Genomic DNA, 18,336 nt, shown 5'->3' with positions numbered 1-18,336 from the left:
TGTAAACTAAATGTTTTTCTACCAGCTAGTACTGTATTTCTATAAATCATTGAAGAGATGTCTCTGTTCTTCTGGGGTGACAAGCAGCATTTCCTCCTCTGTGGCCAATGGGTGTCAGTGTAGAGCTAGTTAGACACCAATACAGTTCAGATGAGGGACCATCTTTTAAATGAGAAGCAAGGCCTGTAGGTTCATCATGACTGTAGGGCCTCTCTGGTTCCCTGCATCCCACACCAAGGAAGCAACACGTCAGCATTTCAGCTGGGGAGGGTGGGGGGATGGAGCGATTAAGGGAAGAGTAGACAGACACTAAAGGATAAAAGCAGAGAGAGTTTCTCTCCACCGAAGCCCCGGTGAATTACGATTCAGAAAAAGACAAATGGAAGGCTAATACAATTCATGAATTATGTAGTTGTCATGGCAACATTAATCAAAATGAGGCACCAGCCTCTGAAAATGTTATGAAATTGAGATGCATCCAGCGTGAGAGAGAGAGAGTGAAGGATGCCATTGGGCCTGTCAGTCAGTCAGTCAGTCGGTAATTACAGTTAGACATCTCCATCTGACACCTGCAGACAGACATCAACCACATAGTGAAGAGAAGCAGTGAAATAAACACCCAGAACAAAGACAGTTAAACTCCTTCTCATTCCTTATGTTCAATAGAACTAAATGAATTATACAACTGTGCCAGTGGTCATTAACATGTAGTTTTGAAGAGTAGGGGTGTAAAAAGGAGACATTTCTCATTCTGATTCCTTTCAGCCAATAGACTAGAATAAAAGTCAAATGACATATACAGTACACAGTCAAGCGGTCATCTTAACTTGTCAGTATGTCTGTAGCGGTGGTTAAATACAGTGCCTTCAGAAAGTATTCACACCCCTTGACTTTTTCTCCAGATTTTGTTGTGTTACAGCGTGAATTTAAAATGGACTAAATTGACATTTTTTGTCACTGGCCTATACAAAACACCCCATATGTCACGGTTTCGGCCGAGGCTGCTCCTCCTCCTTGCTCGGGCAGGCTTCGGCGGTCGTCGTCCCCGGAGTACTAGCTGCCACCGTTGTATGTTTCATGTTCGTTTGGTTTTGTCTTGATGTTGTACACCTGTTTCCAGTTAGTGTTCATTAGTGTCCTATTTAGTTCTCGTTGTGTGTGTCAGGTGTTCTGTGCTACGTGTTTTCCCTCCGTTGTTTTGGAGAGGGTTTTTCGCACATGTTAGTGCGCCTTTATTTCGCCTCCGGGCTTGTTGAGCTCGTGTACTAAGTTAATATTTCACTAAAGTCTTTTGGACTTAGTTTCTGCGTCCTGCGCTTGATTCCTGCACCACACCCACCTACAGCACCCGTGACACCATAATGTCAGTGGAAATATGTTTGTCATTTTTTAAACAAATTATTTAAAAATGAAAAGCTGAAATGTCTTGAGTCAATAAGTATTCAACCCCTTTGTTATGGCAAGCCTAAATAAGTTCAGGAGTAAACATTTTCTGAACAAGTCACATAAATTGCATTGACTCACCTTGTGTGCAATAATAGTGGTTAACATGATTTCTTAAATACCTAATCTCTCTACACCACACATACAATTATCTGTAAGGTCCCTCAGTTGAGCACTGAATTTCAAACAGATTCAACCACAAAGACCAGGGAGGTTTTCCAATGCCTCGCAAAGAAGGGCACATATTGGTAGATGGGTAAAAAAAGAAGAAAAACTGACATTGAATATCCCTTTGAGCATGGTGAAGTTATTAATTACACTATGGCTGGTGTATCAATACACCCAGTCATTACAAAGATACAGGCGTCCTTCCTAACTCAGTTGCTGGAGAGGAAGGAAACCGCTCAGGGATTTCACCATGAGGCCAATGGTGACTAAAACAGTTGCAGAGTTTAATGTCTGTGATAGGAGAAAACTGAGGATGGATCAACAACATTGTAGTTACTCCACAATACTAACCTAATTGACAGAGTGAAAAGAAAGAAGCCTGTACAGAATACAAATATTCCAAAACATGCATCCTGTTTGCAATAAGGCACTAAAGTAAAACTGCAAAAAATGTGGCAAAGATATTAACTTGAAGTCCTGAATACAAAGTGTTATGTTTGGGACAAATACAACACATCACTGAGTACCACTCTTCAAATTTTCAAGCATGGTGGTGGCTGCATCATGTTATGGGTATGCTTGTCATTGGCAAGGGAGTTTTTCAGGATACAAATAAATGGAATAGAGCTAAGCACAGGCAAAATCCTAGAGGACAATCTGGTTCAGTCTGGTCTGTCAGCAGGACAATAACCAAATATACACAGTTTTGCTTACCAACACGACATTGAATGTTCCTGAGTGGCCTAGTTACAGTTTAGACTTAAAATCAGACAGAAAATGTATGGCATGACTTGAAAATGGCTGTCTAGCAATGATCAACAACCAACTTCAATTTTTTAAATAATAATGTAACAATATTGTACAATCCAGGTGTGCAAAGCTCTTAGAGACTTACCCAGAAAGACTCACAGCTGTAATTGCTGCCAAAGGTGATTCTAACATGTATTGACTCAGGGTTGTGAATACTTATGTAAATGAGATGTTTCTGTATTTAATTTTCAATAAATGTGCAAACATTTCTAAAAACATGTTTCACTTTCTCATTACGCCGTGTGTGTAGATGGGTGAGGAAAAAAATATATTGAATCAATTTTGAATTCCGGCTGTAACACAACAAAATATGGAATAAGTCAAGGGGTATGAATTCTTTCTGAAGGCACTGTAACTACTACTACTGTAATTGACAAGTGGAGTGGTGTAATGCCATCTGTGTCCATCTGTCAGTGAAGAACTTTCTCTCTCTGTCTTGAGTCCGTCTATTTAACTACTTCAGCCCATGACATCAAATTTTAATGTGGATGTCCTTCTCTAAAGAGCCACTAATGGCCAGCTTTAGCTTTACTGCCTGCCTGAAATCACACAGAGCCAGTAACACTGACTTGGACCCAGCAAACACTACGGTCCAGTTTCCCGGACACAGACTAAGAACGATCAATTGAGTCTTTGGAAATATTAAATTCCTTGTTTTTGATGTAATATTTAATCAGATGGAGATGGTACTGTAGTTACCGGCCCTTGGTGATATCAGAATCAAGGAATATCTTTATTTTTGTTGATGTATTATTTCCGCAGGCGGAGGTGCTAGCTACCTGTAGGACTAGAGCAGGTATAATGAGAGACCTAGAATGCTGAACTCTGATCAAGAGAGAGGAATAAGGTTTTGTCTAATTAATTAAAGTCCAGCCCCGGGCTGTGGAGACGCTCTGAGACCGACGAGGATTTGCTGAGAGGAGGAAAAACATCAACAACACAACAGACAGCAGGAGAGAGAGTAAGTGTTTGTCTTAACTCACAAGTCTGACCCTGCAACCTTGCGTCCTCACAAAACTGTCAAAATCTCAGAGCTTTCAGGGGCCTTTTAGTCAATGAGGCTACCCCTAAGGTAACTTTATCCACACCCTTCCTTCTTTACCACTCCTCCCTCCATCTCTCTCCTTCCTTCCCCTCCTTCATTCAGTCTGTCCCTCTCTCTCTCCCTCCTTCCCCTCCCTACGTCTCTCCCTCCCTTTCAGTCTTTGTCCCTCTCTCCCCTCCCTCCCTCTCTATTCCTCCCCTCCCTCTCTCTTTCTCCCCTCCCTCCCTCTCCCATTTTCCCCTCCCTCCCTCCCTCCCTCCCTCCCTCCCTCCCTCCCTCCCTCCCTCTCTCTCCCTCCCTCCATCTATCTTTCTCCCCTCCCTCCATCTCTCTTTCTCCCCTCCCTCTCTCCTAGTGTATTAAAGGTTTTGACGCTCTCAGTAAAAGCTGATTTATTCTCTTGTGGTATCGATCGGTCGCTGCATTAAAGATTATAATTCATTACCTCGGCCCTTTTAATACATTAAACACTCAAAATAAAAATAAAATAAACTTAACCTCCCCAGGGTGCAGGGAAACACACCGGGAGAGGAGACATCCGTCCCGCCCGCCGTCCCCGGCCTTCAGCACGTCTGGAATGTGTGTGTGTATGAAAGACATACACTCCGGTCACAGACACACACACACCCTCAGGCCACAGTCTATATTGAATAGTGTCTCAGTCAAACTTGCCACAGGTAAGTGCAGACTCAGTCTTGTTCGCATACAGATGCAGATCTTTGCAAACACACGCTCACTTAAACACATTAATATGATAGATTCTCATGTAGACATAAATGTAGCGGTTCGTGGGAATGGTCTAGAACTAGAGGAACAGAATTAAGTAGGTCTAGAAGGACCAGTGTTCATAAGGACAACGTTCCTTATGAGGTTGCACATGTAGTGTTAACATGTCCGAAGTGTGCTGGTTGTTTATTGTGAATGTGTGTGTGTGTTCTGGGACAGAGGGAAGTGGTTGAACACTACTACACTACCCAGTTTATTGCCTGGAGTGGTGAGTAAGGGATGAACATTCTCATCAACTCTTCTAGCCCTCCCCTTTCCCTCTCTCTCTCCTTCCATCTCAGGATTCTTCTCTAGCGGGCTCTGCTCAAACTTCTCCCCTTCGCTTTCACTCCCTCCCACTCTCCTCCGCTCCGCTCCCTCGCTCTGACAGGCTTTCAGGCGGTAAATCAGGCACATTGATCCAGCGGCAGCGCCCGAGTGTCCTGGATTCTGCTAAAGAGCCATTTTCATTTCACAAGCAGTTTACCACCCCGCTCCCTCCATCCATAAACATCACCCCACCCCTCCTCCTCTCCATCCCTCCTCCCATCAGACCCTCATCCATACACATCACCTCACCCCTCCTCCTCTCCATCCCTCCTCCCATCAGTCCCTCATCCATAAACATCCCCCCACCTTCCTACCTGAACCTCTATCCCTCCTCCCATCAGTCCCTCATCCATACACATCACCCCACCCTCCTACCTGAACTTCTAACCTGCATATCATCGCCATCCTTCTCTCTCTCTTTGTCTCCCTCCCACTTGGTGATGGCCTGACTGAAAGAAAAAACAACTCTCCACTCAGAAGAGAAACAGCTAAAACCCTGAGAAACAGTATACTAATAAACAGACAGTGGTGAAGAGGGCACGACAGCGCCTCTTCCCCCTCAGGAGGCTGAAAAGATTTGGCATGGGCCCTCGGATCCTCAAAATGTTTTACAGCTGCACCATCGAGAACATCTTGACTGGCTGCATCACCGCTTAGTATGGCAAATGCACCGCCGTCCACCACAAAGCACTACAGAGGGCAGTGTGGACAGCCCAGTACATCACTTGGGCCGAGCTCCCTGCCATCGAGGACCACTATAACAGGCAGTGTCAGAAGAAGGCCCCAAAAATTGCCAAAGACTCCAGCCACCCACATCACAGACTGTTCACTCTTCTACCCTCCGACAAACGGTACCGGAGCAACGGCTCTTGGACCAACAGGCTCCGAAACAGCTTCTATCCCCAAGCCATAAGACTGCTAAATAGTTAAATGGTTACCTGGACTTTCTGCACTGACTCTATGCACACTCACAAGACTATATACAGTAAGGGAAAAAAGTATTTGATCCCCTGCTGATTTTGTACGTTTTCCCACTGACAAAGAAATGATCAGTCTATAATTTTAATGGTAGGTTTATCTGAACAGTGAGAGACAGAATAACAACAAAAAGATCCAGAAAAACGCATGTCAGAAATGTTATAAATTGATTTGCATTTTAATGAGGGAAATAAGTATTTGACCCCTCTGAAAAACATGACTTAGTACTTGGTGGCAAAACCCTTGTTGGCAATCACAGAGGTCAGACGTTTCTTGTAGTTGGCCACCAGGTTTGCACAAATCTCAGGAGGGATTTTGTCCCACTCCTCTTTGCAGATCTTCTCCAAGTCATTAAGGTTTTGAGGCTGACGTTTGGCAACTCAAACCTTCAGCTCCCTCCACAGATTTTCTATGGGATTAAGGTCTGGAGACTGGCTAGGCCACTCCAGGACCTTAATGTGCTTCTTCTTGAGCCACTCCTTTGTTGCCTTGGCCGTGTGTTTTGGGTCATTGTCATGCTGGAATACCCATCCACGACCCATTTTCAATGCCCTGGCTGAGGGAAGGAGGTTCTCACCCAAGATTTGACGGTACATGGCCCGTCCATCGTCCCTTTGATGCAGTGAAAATGTCCTGTCCCCTTAGCAGAAAAACACCCCCAAAGCATAATGTTTCCACCTCCATGTTTGATGGTGGGGATGGTGTTCTTGGGGTCATAGGCAGCATTCCTCCTCCTCCAAACATGGCGAGTTGAGTTGATGCCAAAGAGCTCGATTTTGGTCTCATCTGACCACAACACTTTCACCCAGTTCTCCTCTGAATCAGTCAGATGTTCATTGGCAAACTTCAGACGGGCCTGTATATGTGCTTTCTTGAGCAGGGGGACCTTGCTGGCGCTGCAGGATTTCAGTCCTTCACAGCAAAGTGTGTTACCAATTGTTTTCTTGGTGACTATGGTCCCAGCTGCCTTGAGATCATTGACAAGATCCTCCCGTGTAGTTCTGGGCTGATTCCTCACCATTCTCATGATCATTGCAACTCCACAAGGTGAGATCTTGCATGGAGCCCCAGGCAGAGGGAGATTGACAGTTATTTTGTGTTTCTTCCATTTGCGAATAATCGCACCAACTGTTGTCACCTTCTCACCAAGCTGCTTGGCGATGGTCTTGTAGCCCATTCCAGCCTTGTGTAGGTCTACAATCTTGTCCCTGACATCCTTGGAGAGGTATTTGGTCTTGGCCATGGTGGAGAGTTTGGAATCTGATTGATTGCTTCTGTGGACAGGTGTCTTTTATACAGGTAACAAACTGAGATTAGGAGCACTCCCTTTAAGAGTGTGCTCCTAATCTCAGCTCGTTACCTGTATAAAAGACACCTGGGAGCCAGAAATCTTTCTGATTGAGAGGGGGTCAAATACTTAGTTCCCTCATTAAAATGCAAATCAATTTATAACATTTTTGACATGCGTTTTTCTGGATTTTTTTGTTGTTATTCTGTCTCTCACTGTTCAATAAACCTACCGTTAAAATTATAGACTGATCATTTCTTTGTCAGTGGGCAAACGTACAAAATCAGCAGGGGATCAAATACTTTTTTCCCTCACTGTATACACAAACTCACTACACCGACACACATTCACATACACACACACATGTCAGTTCAAATGTACATTTGGTTGAGTTGTCAACTAACGTGAATTCAACGTGAAAACTAAAAATGTCACCATGTTATTGGATTTAGGTAAAAGGGTTGGTGATTTTTTTTTTCTTCAAATCCAAATCAGTTTTCCACATTGATTCAACGTCATCACGTATATTTTTTGTTGTTGAAATGACATTATTATTTTTAAATTCTTCAAGCTCTGGAGTGTGTGTGTGTATGAGAGACACACACTCCAGTCACACACACACACACACACACACACACACACACTCCCCCCTTAGGCCACAGTCAATATTGAATAGTGGTCAATACTTTGTAGAAGCACCTTTGACGGTGATAACAGCTTTGAATCGTCTTGGGTATGTCTGTATCAGCTTTGCAAATCTGGATTTGGGGATTTTCTCAAGCTCTGTTATGTTAGATGGGAAGCGGCGGTGAACAGCAATCTTCAAGTCTTTCCACAGATTTTCAATGGGGTTCAAGTCTGGGCTTTGGCTGGGCCACTCAAGGACTTTCACATTCTTGTTCTGAAGCCCTTCCAGCTTTGATTTGGCTGTATGCTTGGGGTCATTGTCCTGTTGGAACGTAAATCTTCGACTCCAGTCTAAGGTCGTTTGCACTCTGAAGCAGGTTCTCATCAAGGATTTGCCTGTATTTGACTTCATTCATTGTTCCCTCCATCCTTACCAGTCTCCCTGTCCCTACTGCTGAAAAGCATCCCCATAGCATGATGCTGCCACTACCATGCTTCACGGTAGGGATGGTGTTAAGACGGGTGATGAGCTGTGCCTGGTTTTCTCCAGACTGTGCTTTGCATTCAGGCCAAAGAGTTCAATTTCTGTCTCATCAGACCACAGTATATTTTGCCTTATGCTCTCAGTCTTTCACTTGCCTTTTTGCAAACTCCAGGCGTGCTGTCATGTGCCTTTTTCTCAGGAGTGGCTTCCGTCTGGCCACTCTCCCATAATGCCAAGATTGGTGAAGTGCTGTAGAGACTGCTGTCCTTCTGGCAGGTTCTTCCATTTCAGCCAAGAAACTCTGTAGTTCTGTCAGAGTGGTCATTGGGTTCTTGGTCACCTCCCTGACCAAGGTCCTTCTTGCCTGGTTGCTCAGTTTGGTCGGACGGCCAGCTCTAAGCAGAGTCTGGGTAGTTCCGTATTTTTTCAATTTCCCAATGACGGAGACCACTGTGCTCTTCGAAACTTTCAACACTCTAGAAATGGTTTTATACCCTTCCCCAGATACACTACCAGTCAAAGGTTTGGACACACCAACTCATTCAAGCGTTTTTCTTTATTTTTACTATTTTTTTACATTGTAGAATAATAGTGAAGACATCAAAACTATGAAATAACACATATGGAATCACGTAGTAACCAAATAAGTGTTAAACAAATCAAAATATATTTTATATTTGAGACTCTTCAAATAGCCAACCTTTGCCTTGATGACAGCGTTGCACACTCCTGGCATTCTCTCAACCAGCTTCATGAGGTAGTCACCTGGAATGCATTTCAATTAACAGGTGTGCCTTCTTAAAAGTTCATTTGTGGAATTTCTTTCCTTCTTAATGCGTTTGAGCCAATCAGTTGTTTTGTGACAAGGTAGGGGGGGGTACACAGAAGATAGCCCTATGTGCAGTCGCAAAAACCATCAAGTGCTATGATTAAACTGGCTCTCATGAGGAATGCCACAGGAATGGAAGACCCAGAGTTACCTCTGCTGCAGAGGATACATTCATTAGAGTTAACAGCCTCAGAAATTGCAGCCCAAATAAATGCTTCACAGAGTTCAAGTCACAGACACATCTTAACATCAAAAATTCAGAGGGGACTGTGTGAATCAGGCTTTCATGGTCGAAAGAAACCACTACTAAAGGACACCAATAATAAGAAGAGACCTGCTTGGGCCAAGAAACATGAGCAATGGACATTAGACCGGTGGAAATGTGTCCAAATTTGAGATTTTTGTTTCCAACCGCTGTGTCTTTGTGAGACGCGGTGTGGGTGAACAGATGACCTCCGCATGTGTAGTTCCCACCGTAAAGCATAGAGGAGGTGGTGTTATGGTGTGGGGGTGCTTTGCTGGTGACACTGTCTGTGATTTATTTAAAATTGAAGGCAAACTTAACCAGCATGGTTACCACAGCATTCTGCAGCGATACGCCATCCCATCTGGTTTGGGCTTAGTGGGAATATTTTTTGTTTTTCAACAGGACAATGACCCAACACACCTCCAGGCTGTGTAAGGGCTATTTTACCAAGAAGGAGAGTGATGGAGTGCTGCATCAGATGACATGGCCTCCACAATCCCCCGACCTCAACCCAATTGAGATGGTTTGGGATGAGTCGGACGGCAGAGTAAAGGAAAAGTGCTCAGCATATGCGGGAACTCCTTCAAGACTGTTGGAAAAGCATTCCAGGTGAAGCTGGTTGAGAGAATGCCAAGAGTGTGCAAAGCTGTCATAAAGACAAAGGGTGGCTATTTGAAGAATTTGTTTAACACATTTTAGGTTACTACATGATTCCATATGTGTTATATCAAAGCTTTGATGTCTTCACTATTATTCTACAATGTAGAAAATAGTACAAATAAAGAAAAACCCTTGAATGAGTAGGTGTGTCCAAACTTTTGACTGGTACTGTATATGCCTCATCTCAATTCTATCTCAGAGATCTACGGACAGTTCCTTGGTCTGTGGGACCTTATACAGTGCCTTTGGAAAGTATTCAGACCCCTTGACTTTTTCCACATTTTGTTACGTTACAGCCTTATTCTAAAATTGATTAAATCGTTTTCCCCCTCAGCAATCTACACACAATACCCCATAATGACAAAGCAAAAACAGATTTTCAGAAATGTTAAAAAATAATTTATTCATATAAGTATTCAGACCCTTTACTATGAGACTCGAAATTGAGCTCAGGTGCATCCTGTTTCCATTGATCATCCTTGAGATGTTTCTACAACTTGATTGGAGTCCACCTGTGGTAAAGTCAATTGATTGGACATGATCTGGTACGGCACACACCTGTCTATATAAGGTCCCACAGTTGACAGTGCATGTCAGAGCAAAAACCAAGCCATGAGGTCGAAGGAATTGTCCATAGAGCGCCGAGACAGGATTGGGGAAGAGTATCGAAACATTTCTGCAGCATTGAAGGTCGCCAAGAACACAGTGGCCTCCATCATTCTTCAATGGAAGAAGTTTGGAAGCACCAAGACTCTTCCTAGAGCTGGCCGCCCGGCCAAACTGAACAATCGGGGGAGAAGGACCTTGGTCAAGGAGGTGACCAAGAACACGATGGTCACTCTGACAGAGCTCCAGAGTTCCTCTGTGGAGATGTGAGAACCTTCCAGAAGGACAACCATCTCTGCAGCACTCCACCAATCAGGCCTTTATGGTAGAGTGGCCAGACGGAAGCCACTCCTCAGTAAAAGGCACATGACCGCCTGCTTGGAGTTTGCCAAAAGGCACCTAAAGACTAAAGACTGATGAAACCAAAATTGAACTCTTTGGCCTGAATGCCAAGCGTCACGTCTGGAGGAAACTTGGCATCATCCCTACGGTGAAGCATGGTGGTGGCAGCATCATGCTGTGGGGATGTTTTTCTGTGGCGAGGACTGGAAGATTAGTCAGGATCGAGGCAAAGATGAACAGAGCAAAGTACAGAGAGATCCTTGATGAAATCCTGCTCCAGAGCGCTCAGGAAATCAGACTGGGGTGAAGGTTCACTTTCCAACAGGACAACGACCCTAAGCCCACAGCCAAGACAACTCAGGAGTGGCTTCGGGACAAGTCTCTGAATGTCCTTGAGTGGCCCATCCAGAGCCCGGACTTTAACCCGATTGAACATCTCTGGAGAGACCTGAAAATAGCTGTGCAGCGATGCTCCCCATCCAACCTGACAGAGCTTGAGAGGATCTGCAACGAAGAATGGGAGAAACTCCCCAAATGCAGGTGTGCCAAGCTTGTAGCGTCATACCCAAGAAGACTCGAGGCTGTAATCGCTGCCAAAGGTGCTTCAACAAAGTCTCATAGCAAAGGGTCTGAATACTTATGTAAATAAGGTATTTTTGAAATTACTTTTATAGTTTTTAATACATTTGCAAGATAAAAAAAAAAAAAAACAGTTTTTGCTTTGTCATTATGGGGTATTGTGTGTAGTTTGATGAGGAAAAAAACAATTTAATCAATTTTAGAATAAGCCTGTAACGTAACAAAATGTGGAAAAAGTCAAGGGGTCTGAATACTTTCCGAATGCACTGTATAGACAGGTGTTTCTTTCTAAATCATGTCCGAACAATTGAATTGGCCACAGGTGGACTCCAATCAAGTTGTAGCGACATCTCAAGGATGAGCAAAGGAAATTGGATGCACCTGAGCTCAATTTGGAGTGTCATAGTAAAGAGGTGTGAAAACTTATGTAAATGAGATATTTCATGTTTTCACTTTGTCATTATGGGGTATTTAAATCCATTTTGAATTCAGGCTGTAACACAACACAATGTGGAATAAGTCAAGGTGTATGAATACCTTCTGAAGGCACTGTACATATCTACCTAAAATACCTTGTACTCCCTGTATATAGCTCCATTCTTGTGTGTTTTATTCCTTGTGTTACTATTTTCATTTTACTCTGCATCGTTGGGAAGGGCTCCTAAGCAAGCATTCGGCACATGATGTGACAAATACAATTTGATTAGATTTTGATTTGAGAGACAACTTTATTGATGAGCCTACATAATTATCAGGGTCTGTTATGAGAAATGACAGCAAATGGAGCTTTAAGTTAACGATATAGTTAGTGTAATTGGGCTTCATTTGTCATTTTACGAGAGACTGATTAAATTTGCGAGGGAGAGAAAGAGAGAGAAAAAGAGAGAGTGACGAAATCTGGTTGGGGATAATGAGTCTCACTCCCTTCCAGGGACGGCTTGTTCAATAGGGCGATATGGGCGACGCACTGCCAAACGGGAAAAGGAAGGGATTTTTTTTCTAATCAATAAAAAAAAAAAAAAAAAAAAAAAAATTATATTTTTTTTTTATAAATTTATAAAAAATTATATCACGGCAACAGCAGTTATCAGTGTTCACGTCTGATCTGCCAGCCACTAAATGTCAATTCAGGCTAAAGTAGTGCTTCAAATGGCCCCGCCCGTTTTTTGGGCGATTTCAGTCAGGTTGAAAATCGCCCAGAAGTCTCTCATAGCCTGTCATGTAAAATCTATTTTTTTCACATTTCAAAGCTTTCAATACATTCTCTATGGGTGTCTGTGTGCATGCACTTACGCGCTTTCGTCATACGTGACGTAACGTTGAACGTAACTAAGACAATGGCGGCTATCAGCGTCTATGTTGCGACCTGCAGTGTGGCGTTATTTTATGTTTTTTAATTTGTAGACTTAGTTTACAAACATTCTGCAAACATTCTGCTTTGGACTGATCTTCGGTTTTGGACTGATCTTGTTGATCGTGTACATACCCGCTACGAACGGACTAAATAATGAAAACGCTGCTGGCAGAGAGGTGGAGCCGGCCACCTTCACCCTGGTCAGAGCGGACCGCGATCCTGGTAAGAGAGCGACTGTACCCCGACATTGAACTGCTTTCTGTGTCATTGAACCTTACTATTGTTGATAAAACAAGTTTACTGGAGAACGGAGAAAAAGTAGAGACTTTTGGACAAGGTGGATAATTGTATAATATAAGGCAGTTTATTCAGAGGTAAAGATATCTGCAATCGCGTTCACGGACCCGTTCGTCAAACTCTTAGGGAGCTATAAATCAAGCCCCATTACTTACCATATCAGATAAGAGAAATTGCTGCAGCTACATATATTTTACATCCTGGCCCTACATAGTTCACTATTTGCATCACTTACCAAAATATTACATGTGGTCATATATGCTTGGAAAGTGGAGATGCCATAGAACGTCAAAAAAGTAAACATTGCTGGAGACACATTGCGTTTGCTAGCGAAGAGATTTGTTGTGGCAAATGAACTTGGGCTGGGAATTGCCAGGAACCTCACGATAAGATATATGCATCAGCATTGCGAGTCTCATGATTCTATACGTATTGCGATTCGATACTGTGATTTTATTGCGCACCATATGTCTGTTGCAGAGGGATCAGAAAGCCATGAGAACGAGTTTTGATCAGTCATGGAAATAAAAGTGCTGAAAACAAATTGGCTCCCAATGTGAAAAGATTGAGAACAAGCTATGAAGGAACAATAATGGTGTTTTGGTGCAGGTACAGCCAACTAGCGCTAAAATATTGCGATATTGTCAATACAGTATATCGTAAAGTATCACTATGTAACTCGATTTCTTTCACCCCAATCCCTCAAATTAACGGTAAATAACTGAATTGTTTGCCCCACATTTAGCTAAGATGATTAGCTAGCCAGCTAAAATGTTTTATTTAGTTAGCAGTCGCATCTACAATAGTTTACTGTCAATAACATGTCTCCAAAAATGACGTGGTGTCTCCAATTGTGTTGACATTTTACAATTGCAATGCGCATCCATGAGTATCCACTTTCTGTAGCTCAGCTGGTAGAGCATGGTGCTTGTAACGCCAAGGTAGTGGGTTCGATCCCCGGGACCACCCATACACAAAAATGTATGCACGCATGACTGTAAGTCGCTTTGGATAAAAGCGTCTGCTAAATGGCATATTATTATTATTATTATTATCTGAAGAGAGCCCCGAAACATTGTGTGCAGACATTTTATGCAATAAATGAAGTAGGTTCAATCTAGTAGTTCTGATCTTCTGATTGGTCCTGATGAGTTGGGCGAGGTCCCCTCCAGGCTACTGTCACTGTTGCATTGGCTCTGAGTCGGGTTCTCTGTCTTCAAATGTTCAGCCTAAGAGAGGGGATTTTTGTGTGTGTGTGTGTGTTTAACAGTGATGATGTGTGTGTGTGTGTGTGTTTAACAGTGATGATGTGTGTGTGTGTGTGTGTGTTTGTGTGTGTGTGTGTCCTCAGAGCAAGAACTCGTGAGTTGGAAGAACTGAGAGGCCTATGGCGTGGGTGTTGTCCTTGGCCACCTGCTGACAAGGCTGACAAGATAGGACCCTTTTGTCCATTGTTATTGGATAGGAACATAACTTATAACCAGCTCCTGACCTAAATAGATCTTAGCACAACATTTTACTCAACATATCATATTCCATATTCACTATAACAAATATATTTACTACGACATTAGCAAGAACCGCCACATCCTCAGCCGGCTAATCCAGTGTGTGAAGTTTTGCGGAGTGTTTGAGTTAGCTTTGCGAGGCAAAGATGAAACTGAGGGCTCCACCAACCCTGGTAAGCCAACACTTTTGAGATCAGTCAATAAATGCTTCTGGTATTGACTTATATGCTGCCCCTGTCTTCATGTTGTTGCTGGACATATCTTTTTTTAAATGTGTGTAGGTCACCTAAATCATCAGAAAAATTGCCCCTCCTGAGAATTTTTTCAGGAGCCGCCACTGCTCCCTTCTCATCCCTCTCTCTCGCTCTCTCTCTCACCCTCATCCTCTCAGTCTAATTATTCAGTGACTGGTCGTAGACTATCTGCTGTCTGCTTATTAAAAACTGAGAGGCCTTCATATGGGTTCGTCATGCTTTCCCTCCACCCCTCCTCTGTCTCTGTCTCCCCTCTCTTTTCCCTCTACCTCCAGCTCCATTTACCTCTCCTCTCCCTCGATTCCTCCCTCCCTATCTCTCTCTTCTCAATTCTTGTATTTTCCCTGTCCCTACCTCCATCTCTCTTCCTCCCTTCTTTCATCCCTTCCCCCCTCCCCTCCCTCCCTCCCTCTCTTAGCTAAAAGAAAACTTCAGAAAGCTAGTGACAATAGGAGAGTTTTAATGATTGCTGGGGTTATAAAAGAGGGGCCCTCTTGTCAGCGTTGCTATGGTTTGCTGTTTGCTTATGTAGTTTTGTGAAAATGTGAAAATCAATAAAGAAAGTTGTCAAAACATGAAAGAGGGAGCACAGGGTGGTTTGACAGGAACAAACTGGCATTTCATTTCAAACAAACAAACCACCACCTGGTCTGTCTGAGAATGGCAACACACACACACACACACATTTTCAAGTAGGCAGACGCACTCAGTCAGACACACAAACGCACACACTCTAACGCATGTACGCGTACACACACGCTGACTTGCACACACACACACACACTAAAGACGGAAGGACTCACTGGTAGTGGTCCCACCTGACACAAACTCAGTGAATCCAATCCAATCCTCCAAAATGCCAACACGTAATCCTCTGTGATCTCTTTTAATTAGCTTCTTATTCTACACAAACACACACACACACAGTCTTGTACAACAAACCTTGTGGGGACACACAATTCAGTTCCATTCAAAATCCTATTTTTCCTAACCCTAAACTGTACCCTAACCCTAACCTTAACCCAAAAACCTAACCTTAACCCTAACTCTAGCTCCTAACCCTAAAACTAACCCTAGATCCTAACCCTAAACCCCCTAGAAATAGCATTTGACCTTGTGGGGACAAACAAAATGTCCCCAGACTTCTGGTCCCCACAAGTATAGTTAAACGAGTCCACACACACACACACACACACACACACAAACACACACACACACACACACACACGGGAAAGTCCCCCAACATTTAATTATTCAAACACACATGTACATACAGCTCTTCAGATAAGTTTGGTCAAAAGCCTGTTTTCATTGATAATAAAGCAGTTTATTCGGTTATAGAAATTCATCCAGCGTCAAGACGTTTAGATATGCATCCCGGTCTTCTCTAGTGCAGAGGCGGGGGGGGGAGGAGAGATGAAGAGGAGGAAGATCTTGCATGTAGTGAGCAGCATTATTGCACAACCCACAGCAACAACACCACACGTCACTCTTTCAGAGTTTACTCTTCACAGGTGAGCCTATGGGAAAGACAGAACAAGGTGTATCAGAAACCTGTGAAATCCAGTAGCCATGACTGCATATAACATAACGTGTTGTAAGACATTATATATATATACATACTGAACAAAAAATATAAACGCCACATGTAAAGTGTTGGTCCCATGTTTCATGAGCTGAAATAAAAGATCCCAGAAATGTTCCATATGCAAAAAAAGCTTATTTCTCTTAAATGTTGTACATAAAGTTGTTTATATCTCTGCTAGTGAGCATGTCTCCTTTGCCAAGATAATCCATCCACATGACAGGTGTGGCATATCAAACAGCATGATCATTACACAGGTGCACCTTGTGCTGGGGACAATAAAAGGCCACTCTAAAAACACAATACCACAGATGTCTCAAGTTTTGAGGGAGCGTGCAATTTGCATGCTAACTGCAGGAATGTCCATCAGAGCTGTTGCCAGAGAATTCAATGTTAATTTCTCTACCATAAGCTGCCTCCAATGTTGTTTTAGAGAATTTGGCAGTATGTCCAACCGGCCTCACAACCGCAGACCATTTTATCAATGGCAATTTGAATGCACAGAGATACCATGATGAGATCCTGAGACCCACTGTCATGCCATTCATCCGCCACCATCACCTCATGTTTCAGCATGATAATGCACTGCCCCATGTTGAAAGGATCTGTACACAATTCCTGGAAGCTGAAAATGTCCCAGTTCTTCTATGGCCTGCATTCTCACCAGACATGTCACCCATTGAGCATGTTTGGGATGCTCCGGATCGACGTGTAGACAGCGTGTTCCAGGTCCCGCCAATATCCAGCAACTTCGCACAGCCATTGAAGAGTGGGACAACATTCCACAGGCCACACTCAACAGTCTGATCAACTCTATGTGAAGGAGATATGTCGTGCTGCATGAGGCAAATAGTGGTCACACCATATACTGACTGGTTTTCTGATACACGCCCCTACTTTTTTTTTTTAAGGTATCTGACCACTAATCCATAGATTAGGGCCTAATTTATTTATTTCAATTGACTGATTTCCTTTTATGAACTGTAACTCAGTACAATCTTTTAAATTGCTGCATGTTGCATTTATATTTTTGTTCAGTGTAATATACATAATGTATTATACTGTGAGAGTAATATCTGTCAACACAAGCAGGGGTGAGAGGGTTAACCACAATCATTCAACCCGAATCACACCATACATCTCTCACAGGAAAAGACGGGTACAATATTCGACACAGTCAGTTTGAACAGCGAATATTCACCTCAAGGCTAGCCTAAATCTATGGGGATCCTTGGTTAGACTTCTTCTAAGATACTAGCACAGCACAATTTATACAGTCTGTTACATTGCCAGTTGGTTAGGAAAGGGTCTAGGTTAGGAGTAAGGAAACTACAGAAGGGTTCCACAAACACCACAGCACGATAAGTTCAATCACTGTTAGACCCTTGATAGCTAAACTACCATCGCTGCCATAGCTACAGCTACAGCTAGTGACACACATGACACACCTCTACTCCACACCATGCGTGTTACCTGTGTTCGAACAGGGCGCTCTGATCAGCAGGCTAAGGGCGGGTACAAAGATAAGGGGTAAAGAGAGATGATTGGCTAAGAGACCTGTCAGTACTGTAGCTCCAGGTATGGAGTCATCATGACAAGTCCTTTTACATGGAGTGGTGTTACCAAAGCAAACCAGTGTTTACTACTAGCTACTCCCACTGGTGTCAAATGAGTCAGAGGTGATGATTTGGCTGTGTAGGATCTGTATGGTGTCAGTGTGTGTGTGTGTGTGTGTGTGTGTGTGTGTGTGCGTGTGTGTGTGTGTGTGTGTTGACTCACCGGGAGGGAAGTACAGAGGGAGGTTTTTCAGGTAGAGCTCCTTATCAGTGGGCAGGAACACACAGAAGATCACTCTGTCCAGCTGTATGACACACACACACACACACACACAAAACATCTGTATAAATCAGGGGTAGGCAATCATTTTGTCTCGAGGTCCACATCAGGATATCAAAATTCAGCGGAGGGCAGCACAGATTTTCTTTTTGGAACAATTTGTTAGTCAAAAGCAATTTGTGAGCCAGAAAAATTGCAGTTATTTGAAAACGTATAGCTCCATTAGTATTTCTACATACTTTCTATCTAGTTTCAGACGTTCAAGAGACGCCTGGAGTGTTTTTTAACCCAAAATAATAAT

General features: G+C 43.2%; 1 protein-coding gene across 3 annotated transcripts in view; it reads right to left on the bottom strand.

Annotated features, from left to right (window-relative positions):
• Nucleotides 1–15,845: 15,845 nt before the first annotated feature.
• macrod1 (mono-ADP ribosylhydrolase 1) overlaps nt 15,846–18,336 on the bottom strand; it is a 92,534-nt gene continuing 90,043 nt past the window's right edge. For 2 of the 3 annotated variants that reach the window (XM_041848846.2, XM_041848865.2), the window contains exons 9-10: nt 17,979–18,060; nt 15,846–16,134 (exon numbers count right to left, since the gene is read on the bottom strand). In XM_041848846.2, coding sequence (XP_041704780.1) covers nt 16,109–16,134; nt 17,979–18,060 — 108 coding nt within the window. In that variant the 3' untranslated portion in view covers nt 15,846–16,108. Of the gene's footprint in view, nt 16,135–17,672; nt 17,705–17,978; nt 18,061–18,336 lie in introns of all 3 variants that reach the window. The other variant, XM_041848854.2, reaches the window with a different exon arrangement.

Source organism: Coregonus clupeaformis, chromosome 3, assembly GCF_020615455.1.
Source record: "Coregonus clupeaformis isolate EN_2021a chromosome 3, ASM2061545v1, whole genome shotgun sequence".
NCBI lineage: Eukaryota > Metazoa > Chordata > Actinopteri > Salmoniformes > Salmonidae > Coregonus > Coregonus clupeaformis.
The sequence above is the reverse complement of the archived record's forward strand: the minus strand, read 5'-3'. Positions and strand labels throughout refer to the sequence as shown.